We start from the raw sequence: 13,443 nt of genomic DNA on the forward strand, positions 1-13,443 counted from the left end.
TCGAAGTTAATCTGTTTTGCTTGGTTGAGCAATGCTGGCACATGCTTTTCCATATAACGTGCAACAGAAAAGACTATTATTAAAAACCACAGTAAACACAGTTCTTAGGCTTTGCTTAGCCCTGGGTGGCTGGATAGGATAAACACTTAATGGAAAAATGAATTATGCATGGTTGCTATCCTCAAGAAACAAACAACATGCTAAAAACAAGAGAGGTAAATAGCAAGACTTATATGAAAATCTAATAAATGTTCAAAAATAGGCACCATACTGTGTACTGCTGCAAGCCTACTTTGTCACAGAGTACAACAGAACAAAGGACTCAAGAGTCAGTTAAACCACATGTTGATGTAAATGCTCTCCATAGTTATGCATACCTATGTCAAATTTGAACAAAACGTTTCTTCAAAAAGATACATAAAACATTATTTCTTATTTTAACACCAATTCTGAAAAGACCAGGGACATAAGATGATGCTTTCAGAAACATAATGTTCAAAACTCTTCATATCCCTAAGACCTTACAAAATTCTGCAAAACTAATACTACATCAACAGCCTGTTGTGTAGACATTCATGGGCAGCATCTGCAATTTGCAGAACCTTCCAGCAATCCATTAGATGCATTTACCATTAGCTAAGGTTGTAAAGCTGGCCGCAAATGTCAGGCACATTTTGGGAAATTTCAGTCACTGCCCCCCACAAGTCAGGTGATGTCTACAAAAATATTTACATGAAGCTGAACCCAGCGGTTTCCATAGTAGCATCCAATATCAAGATGTTCAAGGCTACTGGAAAGGTCAATAGCTTTTATCCCCATTTCTGTTCTGCAATGCAGCTCAGGAGGCAAATTCAATTGCAGTTTCCTCAAAAAGTTCTCTTCCTCGAAAAGATCTTCAGTCTACAATGTCTCAATGTCTACCATTCAGCATTGGTTGTAGTTATCTGGTGTTCATGGCAGATTTGGCAGACAACCACTGCATGTACAGGTTATATGTACAGTTCTCACCAAAAGCTGTTCTCTTCTCCCTCTTTCAGGTGGCACGTTCCTCCATTCTGACACGGGTTACTGATACAGGCATGGATGGGAATGTCACAGTCCTGGCCCTGAAAATAATAAGAAAAAAATCAGTATGTACTGTTTAAGAGTACAGCAATGGAGAAAAAGTTTTCAAAAAACCAAAAGAAAGAAAAGCACAACCACACAAAGCATTTACTGTAGAAAAAGAAGGCTTGCAGTCATACCTTAAACCCATACGGACAAGTGCATCTGTAGAAATCCACTGGGTCATTGTTGCAAGTTCCATCGTTTTTACATGGGTTTGACAAGCACGGGTTACACTTGGCAAGAATAGTCATGTCAACTGGCCCTGGAAGAGCAGACAGAAGAGCATGTGCCATGTTAGGGCTGACCACCTTAAAATTGCATTCAGAGAAGACACTTTCAAATTCAAATCACACAGGGCGGGGTCCACATCAGGGTAAAGACGGAATGGAAGGCCAACACACTGACATGTCCACCACGGACCAATCACAGGAGAGGGGATCAGGCACTAAAAGATGAGAGTGCTCATCACTATTTTTGGGTCAAAGGTCAGGAAAGAGGTCAAGGTTGAGAAAGGGCTCTGGGGCTTGAAGGACTTCTGCTGGGCAGTGTGACTGCCTTACCTGGCACCAGGAAACCACAAGGGCCAGGCACGTCTACAGAATGTCAATTGCACAGTATAATGTCAAGTACAAATAGTCCACAAATAGTCCACAATGAACAAAGCTAAAAGGTAAAGATGTGAAGTAGGCAATGTCTAAAACACTGAAGATAAAGTTTGAAGATTTTGTTATCAAAAGGGTAAATTTGTGCTACTCAACTCTGGTGCTGGTGGGCCTCATTCCATAGGTTTCCACATTCTCTTTAAAACACAAGAACTCTCTGAACTGGGGGAGGAAGCTACATTGGCTCCATCAGAACAAATGTTGAAAAAAGAATCGAGTGATTAAGTGCCTGGCTGGAAACACAGTGATCCTCCAAAACAGAGACTGAGCAGCCCTGTCTTAAATTTCACAGTCTGATGTGTACTCAATAGCTTCTTGTGGTCTCAAGACCTTAGCTGGTTGTCTCTCCTTTTTTTATATAACTGGAGGGAGTTAGAAGTTAGGTACCTTGACAGGTGAACTTTTTGGATGGTGTGGTGAGAAGCAGCTTGTCCGTCATCTCTCCGGGGCCGGCGCAGCGAGCGATGCCAGGCTCTTTGTACCCAGACTTCACCCACTCTGAAAGCCACTGCATGTTACAGTCACAGTAGAGGGGGTTGGCACCAAGGGCTCTGAGGGGGAGGAATTAAAAACCACACTCACTCTCGGGACGGCACTGGATTTGACATTATTTAGAAGGTTGCCTGGTAACAAAGCTTAATTGATCCGCTGTGTATCGTCTTCATGATTTGGAACATATGGCATTCCGGAGTCAAAGAGCCCACCGCCCCCCTACGCTCCACTGCCAGGATCTGTTGATTCAACAACTACCGAAGATATTAACATTTCAGCACTCAATTTAAATCAATTATACCACCATTACTTGTGATGTATCAACTTCCATTCCTTCCCTTGGCGTCCAAAAATTCTTTGGTCATAATCAGAAGTTCAAGAGTTCACAAATTGCTTCTGACTGCATGTACTTCACACCTGATTTCAAACGTTTACTCGCCCAGAACAAAGACTGCATCATGCTGTAACATTTACATAAAATGTAACTTGCACACAAAAATGAGCAAAATATTTGTCTGCCTTGGGCTTAGGCCTTGATCCAGTGCAGAACATAATTTAGATGTGGAAATGCTTCCAATCATCACCTAGTGACATATTCTCATAACATGTGGAAAATAACGATATGTGCTATAACATTTGTCTTCTCTGATCACTTCAAAGAGAAGAGGGAGAAGGTAAAACCGCTGCTCTGCTATTTCCTGCCCCACAGAGCAGAGATTTCTCCTCACCTCTGTGTTCTACACCTGCTCTTCTCAGTTCAGTGCTTTTAATTATCCCGCTTAAGGAAACGTGTACAGCGCTGCTGACTGCATTTCTCACTAATAGAGACGCAGTACGAACCAAAGGTGGGATCGTTTAAAGGAGAAAACACAAGTCAATTTTTTTTTTAACAACTGTCAATCTCAATTACTTCTGAGAACCGAAAAGGAATTAATTGCTTATATCACCCTGTGGGAGTATTTAGACAGCAGTGTATGTGTGTCTGTGTGTGTACTTGAATGTGTGAGCGTGTATTTGTATGTGTGTATGTGTGTGTGTGTGTGTGTGTGTGTGTGTGTGTGTGTGTGTGTGTGTGCGCAGGAAATGCCTAAAGCCATGCAAACCTCATTTAAAAAAATGTACTCAGCTGTCAAAATTCGCTCATTTGGTGATTTGGTGAAGGCACAGGGGACTTACAGGTGGGACAGAGCAGAGAGGTCTTGGAAGGCTCCCTCAGGAATCACTGCGATGTCATTTCCATGAAGAGACCTGCATATGGAAAGGCACCCTGGTTGTAATGGAAGCTTATCATTGGCAATGAGGGTGTTACTGGCACAGTAATGACATGAGATGGCAGCTTGTATTCAGGTCACTAGAGCTCTAAATCTACACTGTATTTGTATACGATAATCATTTTTTGGATCTCATAAACATATGCGTGAACATGACAAATATGCTTTTTTTAATTAGATGTGATGCTTGAAAAAATAATCATTTAACAGGCATACACAATGGTATGAAAGCTATGGATAAACTCATTTATTTTCTGGACACACACACACACACACACACACACACACGCTCGTACACAGTGATACAGTTAAAGAACAAGTACTCACAACAGCCGAAGAGATTTTAAGCCATCGAATGCTCTTACAGGTATGCACCGCAGTCGATTGTAGCTCAAGATTCTTGAGTCAGAAAAGGAAAGAAGGGGGGGGACAACTTCTTAGCGATGCTACCAAGGTTTTGAATTGTCAGCTGTTTCTGCAGTTCAATCATGCATTCAACAGCAGGACAGTTACAGTCAAGGGGAAACAACTCAAGCGTCATTGCTGGGGTCAAAGATCTCACACAGTACAGAGGTGCCACATAAAAGGAGCCAGACTCACAGCGTTAGCAGTTCAGACATGTTACTGAAGCTTTGGTTGGACAAGGTGCTGATCTGGTTGTTACTTAAATCACTGGAAGAAAATAACAATAACAAAAACAAAACACGTAAATTCCAATGCAATAGGAAGTTAAAATTAAGAGCTTCCCTGATCATGCCGGTGATTAATTATACGAGAGCAATGTGCCGAAACCATGAATAAATATTATTATAATTTTTTAAATCATTACTTTAACTTCACAAATTAAGCACAAGGACATGAAATTGTGCTGTATTATGCTTCAGATTTAATCGTCAGAGGGGAACTTCACAGTTAAATGTGCGATAAGCTTTCAACTCCACAATACACATCAACAAGACACAGGCATAACCTGTAATTAAGAAAAAATACAACCCTTTGCAAAATACAGTCAAAACTGAAAAAGAGCAATCCCTTTCAAATAATTCAGGCATCACACTGTTTGAAATGCATCACAAAAAGTTTGCATTGCATTGTTCACTCAATGGTTTCATGAAAGCCATCCATTTTGTTTTGATTCAAAGGCAGCAATTAAAAGATCTATTTTTCAACAATCCCCTGCAGACAATTATGGTGCCAAGGAGAATTATTTTAATTAATCATTCCTGAGCGCGATGGGGTGAAACTAAATTAATAAAACACTTCAGTATGAAAACCACCTACATAAGTGTTAAGTGCCTGTAATTAGAGAGTTCCTTTGGAACCTGGGTGAACTGGTTTCCATCCAGATACCTATCAAAAAAAAAAGAAAAAAGAAAACCGAGTTATTTTCACCATTAAGGAAATTCCACATTTTCAGTACTGCAAATGAATATTTCTTTTGGAACAGAAACAAACAACATTTCATATCCCAAAAGCCAAGCTAATCATTTCAAGGAAGCTATACTTACGGGGATTATTTTACCACTTGCGTGTGCATTTCACATTTTCTAAAGCCATGTCCAACAGCGCCAGACTTAAGGTAATGTTTAAAACATAAACATTTTTTTCCACATTCTAAGACAAATTACACTAAAATGGAACCATTTAAACTGAAGTACAAAACAGATTGAATTTATTGCCCGCATTATTTTTATCAAATAGTTATGGTTACACAGCGTGTACTGTAATACCCATATCAGTGATTTCACAGGAAAAATAATGAACTTTGTTTTTGATCTCAGGCGCTGGCTCAGAAGTACTCAGAGTTTGTCTCAGGGGGAATAATTTGAGTAATGGTGAAATTTATTAAATGTTCTATTATATAATTTATGTATATTAATCTTTTTTTCATAATACTGTGAGAGGTTTGGAAACTTCTCATGTGTCCATAAGTAAATCTGAATTTGTGATAAGTGCACGCAAAAGACCTATAAATTTCAAAGCTTACATGCAATCACCCGGTTGAGCAGCATCAGACAGTCCAGGTCATTCATTGTAATTGGTAGATGTATCCATTTTATTGTGTGTGTGTTAGTGGAATATTAGTAGAACATTAATGGATCTGAATAAGGGTACAGAGTAAGGCTTTGATCAAATACCACTGCAACTATACCTCCATAAGGATATTAAATTATTGTTTCATTTTTGAATGTGCCAGAACTGAAAAATTCTGTGTGGAAATATTCTGACAACATTGATGAATATTCATTATTGTAGTGTAAAATGAGTAGTTAGATTGTTCAATTGATTGTTCTACTTTGCAAGTTGTGGACTAATCAGTGATCAAATCCATACACATCCCTGGTACAGAATATAAAAATCTGAAACACTGCAACAAAATGGTGGTTATGAGAACGGTTAAGGCCAGTCGCAAAATTAACGTGAAAAGCAACAAGCAGTAGACACCACAATGACATATTTAGATACTTCTAAATAGTTCCATACATTTTAAAAATCAATGTGTGTTGTTCTCGTTCTAGAAGAAATGCTGCATTAGTTTCTTCAGGATAATTTCTATATATTTCTCCCTGAATTAAACCTAAGATACAAAGCAGATTTTGATGAGATAATTTTGAAGAATATGTGTACAGACTTGTTATGTGTTCTGATTTTAGGAAACTACGTACCAGTTCAAACTAATGGTGGACCACACAGATTGTATGTGTGCATTAGGCACGTCGCGGCCTTAAGAATTTTGGGAACACCTCTCCCGATTTTAAGCGTTACCCACTAGTGTCAATGCCATCCTGATAATGGTTCTTGACAGAGGTTTCAGAGTTAAGAAATGTGTGAGCAACATCAATCTCTGTAACAACCCTAAAAACATAAACGTCTGACAAAATAAATATTCACGGCATCTAATCAAGACATCTATAATAATGCCAGTCAGAATCTCCTGTACCGACTTCTTGAGTGATATATAATAATTGAACACCCGGGCTGGGCGATGCAATCAGTGCTTGTCGACAGAGAGAGAAATGAAAACTGGCAGAGGTAATTTACTGTGATGGCACAGACTGCACGACGCAAACCTTTTGTTGCAAATTAACCTCTGACCTAATGAAAGCGCAATTTTCTCATTTGAGCACTAGTTTTTAAAGCCTTCAATTTAAATCCCGTTTAAAAACGGAGAAAAAGTGCTGAACATGCACCTTTCAAAAGATCATTACTTTATATTTGATATTCACAAGTCTTTTAATTTCATATTTTTCAGATCATATTTTATGCAACCTGGACTGCTTCCATTTGAGAACTACTCTTTTTACAGTATTTCATTTGTGATTTGAATTTTTTGAACATGAAAGTGTTAAACTAATTTGCTTACTTCATTACACAAAACTAAACCTGACATTCATCAGCTAGGATTAAGGCACAAATCATCTAGCATAAAAAATACTTCTTATACTTTGGATACCTTTGTGTACCGGTGTTTGAGTATGTGCACGTGTACCACTGTGTGAGTGTGTGTGTGAGTGTGTGAGTGTGTGTGTGTGTGTGTGTGTGTGTGTGTATGTGTGTGTGTGTGTGTGTGTGTGTGTGTGTGTGTGTGTGTGCATGCCAGTGTATGTGTGTGTGTGTGTGTGTGTGTGTGTGTGTGTGTGTGTGAGTGTGCCAGTGGGTGTGTATGTGTGTGAGTGTGAGTGTGTGTGTGCGTGTGCGTGTGCGCGCCAGTGTGTGTGTGCCAGGTCTCAGTGCCCTTGCACGGTGACTCACAGCTCTGTCACCTCCTTGGGGATGCCCTTGGGCAGGGCCTTCAGACCTTTGTTGCTGCATCGCACCACTGTGTCCAGGCAGGTACACTCTGCCGGGCAGCGCGCCAGCGGGGAGCAGCTGTTGTCATCGTTGCCTGCATGGCAGGTAGACAGGACAAATCAGACACGCTTAACGCTTCAGGGGCTGGATAAAACTCTTCATTAAAGGGGATTGTTCTGGCACCATAAAAATACAGAAAGGACATGTTCAGCCAGCTTTGAGTTTTATTAACAATCAGCAGGTTTATTCCTGCTTACATAATCTTAGCCACAACGGTATCCACAAGAATGGCCAAAGCACCCTGATCCAAATAGTGTGAAAGACACATACTAACATACTAACACTGAGGGAACTCCTGGGTAATATATTGCATCCACTGGGCCTTTCGCACAGTATAAGCAATTTATCAATTTATTACGATTAGCAAGGGCTTATAGGCAGCATTCAGAACAGCAACCTCAAAAGGATAGCTATTGGTACGAAATGGTACGTTAAACCATTGCCCATTACTTTTCTCTCACCGGAACTGTTTTTTAATAGTACCTGTATTTAACTCCTTGCGTATTACTTGCTTTTTTGTTGTGATGTGTGTCAGACATTCCTGTTGTGCTGAAGGAGTTCTCTCATTATTGTGCTGTAAAAAATTGACCACCTACCATCATCGCAAGCAAAGTCCTGAATGGCCACATCCTGAATGGGGATCTCCTTCAGGAAATATGGGTTTTGGCATCGGGGGTTACCCGTGACAATCCTCTTTTTCCTTAGCCACTCCCCCAGCCAGGCCAGGTGACAGTTGCAGTTGAAGGGATTGGCCAAGAGATTCCTACCGGAGGACAGATACCGTGTTGTGACTGTGCCTGATTGTTGATAAGTGAGCTTCCATTTTCTTTGCACAAAACATGTCCACATGTTCACTACTATAAACATTTTCACCTTAACAACCAATGCTAAAAAAAGATTAAAGTTATGCCACAAGCCGTCTTCCTGACAATATCAACAACTGTCTGTCTGTCGGTCACTCTATCTGTTTCTGTGTATGTACTTCAGTAAATATGAAAATTTAGTTACAGTATGCTATCTTCACCTGCAGAGCATTCTTCACATTTTATCAACATTTTATGCAATACTGTCTTCAATCAGCTTTATGAAAATAAAAAGTACTAGAACTATATATATTTTGTGGATTTAGACACAATGTTATACAACAAACCCAAACAATTGCAAGACTTCATTGAACTACAAGAAGGAAAAAAAAAAAACAGACTAACCATGTGAAAACATTATTGACTTTCTAGACTGGCTCTTCAAGATCCATCTTACCTAAAAGCTTGCTGCATCACAGCACACGCCTAATGTCTTCAACTGTTTCTCTCTGAGTTTTGCAAACTATTTACACCTTCAACGTATGTGTTTCATATTCAGTACAGCATGTGTGTAAATGGCCACACAGATATGCTGCCGAGGAAATTGCTGCCAAACTAGGTAACCCACACATCTACAAATACTGCTTGTCCCTGGCCCATTCCCTTCTCTTCCCCCATTGTGACTGAGGGCTTTTATAGTGATTCTATACTGTCGATAAACTGCAAACATGAGAGATATTCAGACCGCAGGAAATTTCATTTGCAGCTCTGAATTTGAGGCGTTTGCAATTTTCGGCTAATTGAAACAGGCAGGTGTTTTGACATGCTGTCAGGCAGTTGCGCAGTGTACCTAATCAATTAATTTAATATTCAGATTAAGAGCGGATTGCATTCCATTACTGGACTTTACTTATACATGAATGTGTGGCTGGGCTGTCAATCTGCAAACGTGACAGCCCGTTTTTCCCAGAGAGAGAAACAAGTCACCCATCTCACCAGACAAACAAGCGCATTACAGGCCAGGTCAGGAAAAATTAAAATAAATAAATAAAAATAAACAGATTAAAAGAGAATTCTCCCACAGCTGACAACATGCCCATTCAAGAGAATGTTTTTTTGAGAATTCCATTATTTATGAGCACACTATCTGTAACCCCCAGGAAAGAGAGAGAAATCAGATAAAAGCTTTAAATGATGGATGCTGTGCATATTATGTGCCAAGAAGCCCTCATTTATTGTCGGGCCTGTCATTCAAAGCAGAGCCTGTCAAGAGCTGGAGTTATATCTAATAATGTATGGAAAGCACAGTGCCGCCGCTGTAACATGGCGAATAACATTGTATTTGCAAAGCAGAAGACGGAGACTCTTAGAAGTGAAATATAATTAGACAGCCTGAAATCACTCCGTCTGCATGGATGTCAAAGGCAAGAACGTGAGGTCAAGCCTGTACGTACACTTTGATTCAGAGACTTTCCCCTCATTCCTGGAAACCACCATTATGAAAGACACAGCACTGGTGCAAAGCTCTCCCATCATGTAAATGTTACAGTATTATGTGTATATGCAGATTCTGATCAAAGGCATGTCAAGTTATGCCTCACGGAGATGCTTTATCAACCAGCCTCCTCGATATCTACATCATCAGTAATGGTCTACAATGCTGGCGATTCCTCGGCCCTTTAATATATCCCAATGCAGACAACACTATCTCACATACAGACGGTATTTAATGATGTATTCGTCTCCACGGCAATAAATTCAAGGTGATAAAGCCCACGGTTTTCAAGAAATATAACTTAAAGTGGGCGCTTGTACACCCCTAAAGATTCGAAAGGAAGGTGAAAATTCAACACTGAAAACAGCTTGCAAGCCAAAGTCTATGTTTTGTATCCTACATGACAACACACTGTTATACAAACTCAAACTAATACCCCACCAGATCAAACACAAGATATTTAAGTCCTCCCTATCTCAGATTACAGAGATCTATATTAATACTTGCATATACAGAAGGCACAGAAACGTAGCCCTCTTACTGCATGCATGTATCTCTAGAAATCAATAACTATGTTGCCTATATTCACAGGAACAGTTATTTCTCATTGAATAGTTACTGTGACCCTTCCTTCACCTCCTCATTAAATCACGACCGTTATGGTCCATTAGGGTTTCCACTAGACTCCCTGTCTCTCAACCTCAAATGCAGATCAACAAGCCCGCCTCTCAATCCAAGGCTATCCAACAGAGGACTGACTCACTGGCACAGCCACACCTATATAAACCCCTGTCTGGCAACCCACGATCTGAGGCAGTCTGGCAAACGTGGGTTGCATGAAGGAAGCCTTTACAGCAGTGCACTTTTTATCACAGTTTCACTGGTGCATTTTGCAATTATAAGCCTTTGTTAGGCATATTCTTTTATGGCCCCTCGACACATCACTGACAATGTTCACAAACATGACAAACGCCCGGATTTGTGAAGTAAGCTGGAGACCGCCTCGCCCTGTGCTTAAGGGACACTATTTCATGTCAAAGTTTTATTTTTATCCCCGCAGTCTTTGCTATTGAAGGTAAAGGTCACTTTGAGACCGAGATGGTACCTACAGCAGGTGACAAGCTAGGCTGAAAGCAACCGCTGACAGTGCGCTTTCCATTGCAACAGTACGACTTGCTCTGAGGGGCAGAGAGGTGAGAGATGTGGGGCCAAAAGGTACTAAAACACACCACATATCCATTTACCTAATTCAAGGCTGTTGCCATACTGAAGCATACACCTTCACTGTAATAAAAATTATAGAGCGTGATGGCTTTTTAAAAACTGACCTTGCAGCAGACATTAGAAACGGCACATCTCAACTCTGTAGTTGCGTTTTCTCTACAGAAGACTCCACAGGGCCTTAATTATATGCTGTACCTCTGTTCCACTACGCCAGACTGCAATCATCAATCAGATGATGTGGTGCCATGAACCATAATCCATTCAGGTTGGTGCAGATACTAGGTAATGTCTTAGAATGTTTCATCATGCCTTACAAATGGAATCTAGATTTGGACATCTCTCTCTCCCTAGGTGGTTCTTTTTTTTTTTTTGCTGACAGTTGTTGCTTAAATGTCTGCGACATCCTTCCTGCAGCTGACACCTACATTATGTCTTGTTCTATATTTTCTATGGTGAGCGATTTGACGCGCACTTCAAATTTTTTGCTGTACCACTTTGGGCCTCCTTTCTTCTTTACTGCTTAGAATGAGCACACGACTAGTTAAATACAAAGAAGTCAATGAATAAAGGAAAGGAATGCAGAGATATAAACACCATTATTCAGTCTCTCCACCTCAAGAAAAATAAATATAAAACGCAGACATATATATAATAAATCCCAAGCTTCCTCCCTGCACTCCTCTGATCTATTTCACTTTACAGAGTGCAGTTTTATCTCTGACTCAGTACCACAGGCAGGAGAAAACCTGAAGCACAGAGACTGTTCCCAAACAATGGCGACCTCTGCACACTCACAGGGTGGACAGCGAATGGAGGGTGTCGAAGGCTCCCGGGGTCATGCTGGTGATCTGGTTGTCGTAGAGGGAGAGCAGGCGGACGGAGCTGAGCCCGGTGAAGCTGCTGTTGCTCACGCAGCTGATCCGATTGCTTCGGAGCATCCTGCGGACACAAAGTCCCTCATTATCCCACCGTGAGGAGAGGCTGCACCCGAAGGCTGGCGGAGAGGCAGGGCGAGCGCTGCCTTCTGCCGTGTTTTCGAAATCTTAATTAAAATCCACTCACAGAGGCCTCTGCGCAATGCACACATCTGCTGCAAATGCGGGGATTGCTCTGGATAATTATATCAGCCATGACAAAGCAAACTTTTCACTTAATGCAAAGCCAATGCAGTACCCAGAAAGCCTGTCATAGGAAATACAGTCACCTTAAATAAATTCCTTGCAAAAACAAACTCCAGGATTAATGTGTGAGACTACAGCAGTGGTATTTACAATGTTTCACACAACCAACAAATTAGCCCCTTCATACCCCCCCACCACTACCCCCTTCCTCCTCGTTCTCATGATAGCGGCATGTAAAATATGCACACGCTGACCTTATCTGTCTGAGCCAAAAGCGAATCGCTTTTCTAATGGTCAATTCTCCAATGATTTATGGCGGTGACATTTAAATGGTCACTGTTATATCAACACAAGGTATGGCTCAGGCCCATTATAATTAGAAGGTATAAGAGAAGTGATCCAAGGGGTGGTTACGTACAGCATAGTGGGCGGCAGTGTAGCATAGCGGTAAGGAGCAGGACTCGTAACCGAAAAGTTGCCGGTTTGATTCCTCGCTGGGGCACTGCTGTTGTACCCTTGGGAAGGGTACTTAACCCAGAATTGCCTCAGTAAATATCTAGCTGTATAAATGGGTAAAATGTAACCTAAGTAAGTTGCTCTGGATAAGAGCATCTGCTAGATGCCAATAACAACAACAATAATAATAGTGGTTATGCCATATTCAGCACTCACAGCGTTCTCAGCCCGTTAAGGCCCTTGAGCATTCGGAAATGGACGTTCTCCAGGCGGTTTCCGGTAAGAATCAGCTCGTTCACCCCAGCCGCCCCCTCGAACGTACCCTCCTCGATGTCTGTGATCTTATTGTTACTCAGGTTTCTGGGATGCGAAAAAAAAAAACACAAGCACAGAAAAAAAAAGCACAGCGGTTATCTTAATATCACTGCAATGTTACTGCAGTTCTATATCAGCACAACTTCCTTGATGAATGTAATCTTTTGAAGGCACCTTTGAAATAATTCAAACAAAGCCATCAAAGAAGTAGTTAAGGTCTAATGGTTTGCCAGGGCAATTTGAGCTATCTGAATAATGAATGCCTACAGTTTGACTGTATTAACAATAAACATTTTTTTATTTCCACTCATTTCTTATTCTGCAAAAAAAAAAAAAAACACAGACAATGTAGTCTTTTTTATAAGTCTGCCTGCCAGCTGCTACTTGTTTACACCTTGGAGGAGTGAACATCTCCTCTGCTGCATCCTTCGGGACATTACGAGTCAGAACGTTTTGACACGGCTGGGCGGCCAAGTCAGTTCCTCCAATCATTCTGTTGTGATTCCTCTAATAAACACTTAATGAAACGAGACGTCAAAGGGCATGCGCCGGCCGCGCCGAAAAGGGCGGCGAGCCGCGCGGTTCCCAGGAACAGCGATGGAAGTTACGGCAGATTATGGAAATTGCTTTTGAATTGCCCCGGAC

At 41.0% G+C, this 13,443-nt stretch overlaps 1 protein-coding gene across 1 annotated transcript in view; it reads right to left on the reverse strand.

The window, feature by feature from the left end:
* Positions 1–13,443, reverse strand: part of slit2 (slit homolog 2 (Drosophila)) — a 130,389-nt gene that overhangs the window by 13,891 nt on the left and 103,055 nt on the right. The window contains exons 17-27 of the mRNA XM_036516585.1: positions 12,700–12,843; positions 11,702–11,845; positions 7,981–8,147; positions 7,286–7,418; positions 4,814–4,882; positions 4,133–4,204; positions 3,860–3,931; positions 3,438–3,509; positions 2,157–2,320; positions 1,245–1,369; positions 1,009–1,106 (exon numbers count right to left, since the gene is read on the reverse strand). Coding sequence (XP_036372478.1) covers positions 1,009–1,106; positions 1,245–1,369; positions 2,157–2,320; positions 3,438–3,509; positions 3,860–3,931; positions 4,133–4,204; positions 4,814–4,882; positions 7,286–7,418; positions 7,981–8,147; positions 11,702–11,845; positions 12,700–12,843 — 1,260 coding nt within the window. The remainder of the gene's footprint in view (positions 1–1,008; positions 1,107–1,244; positions 1,370–2,156; positions 2,321–3,437; positions 3,510–3,859; positions 3,932–4,132; positions 4,205–4,813; positions 4,883–7,285; positions 7,419–7,980; positions 8,148–11,701; positions 11,846–12,699; positions 12,844–13,443) is intronic.

The sequence above is a fragment of the Megalops cyprinoides genome, chromosome 22, assembly GCF_013368585.1.
Source record: "Megalops cyprinoides isolate fMegCyp1 chromosome 22, fMegCyp1.pri, whole genome shotgun sequence".
NCBI lineage: Eukaryota > Metazoa > Chordata > Actinopteri > Elopiformes > Megalopidae > Megalops > Megalops cyprinoides.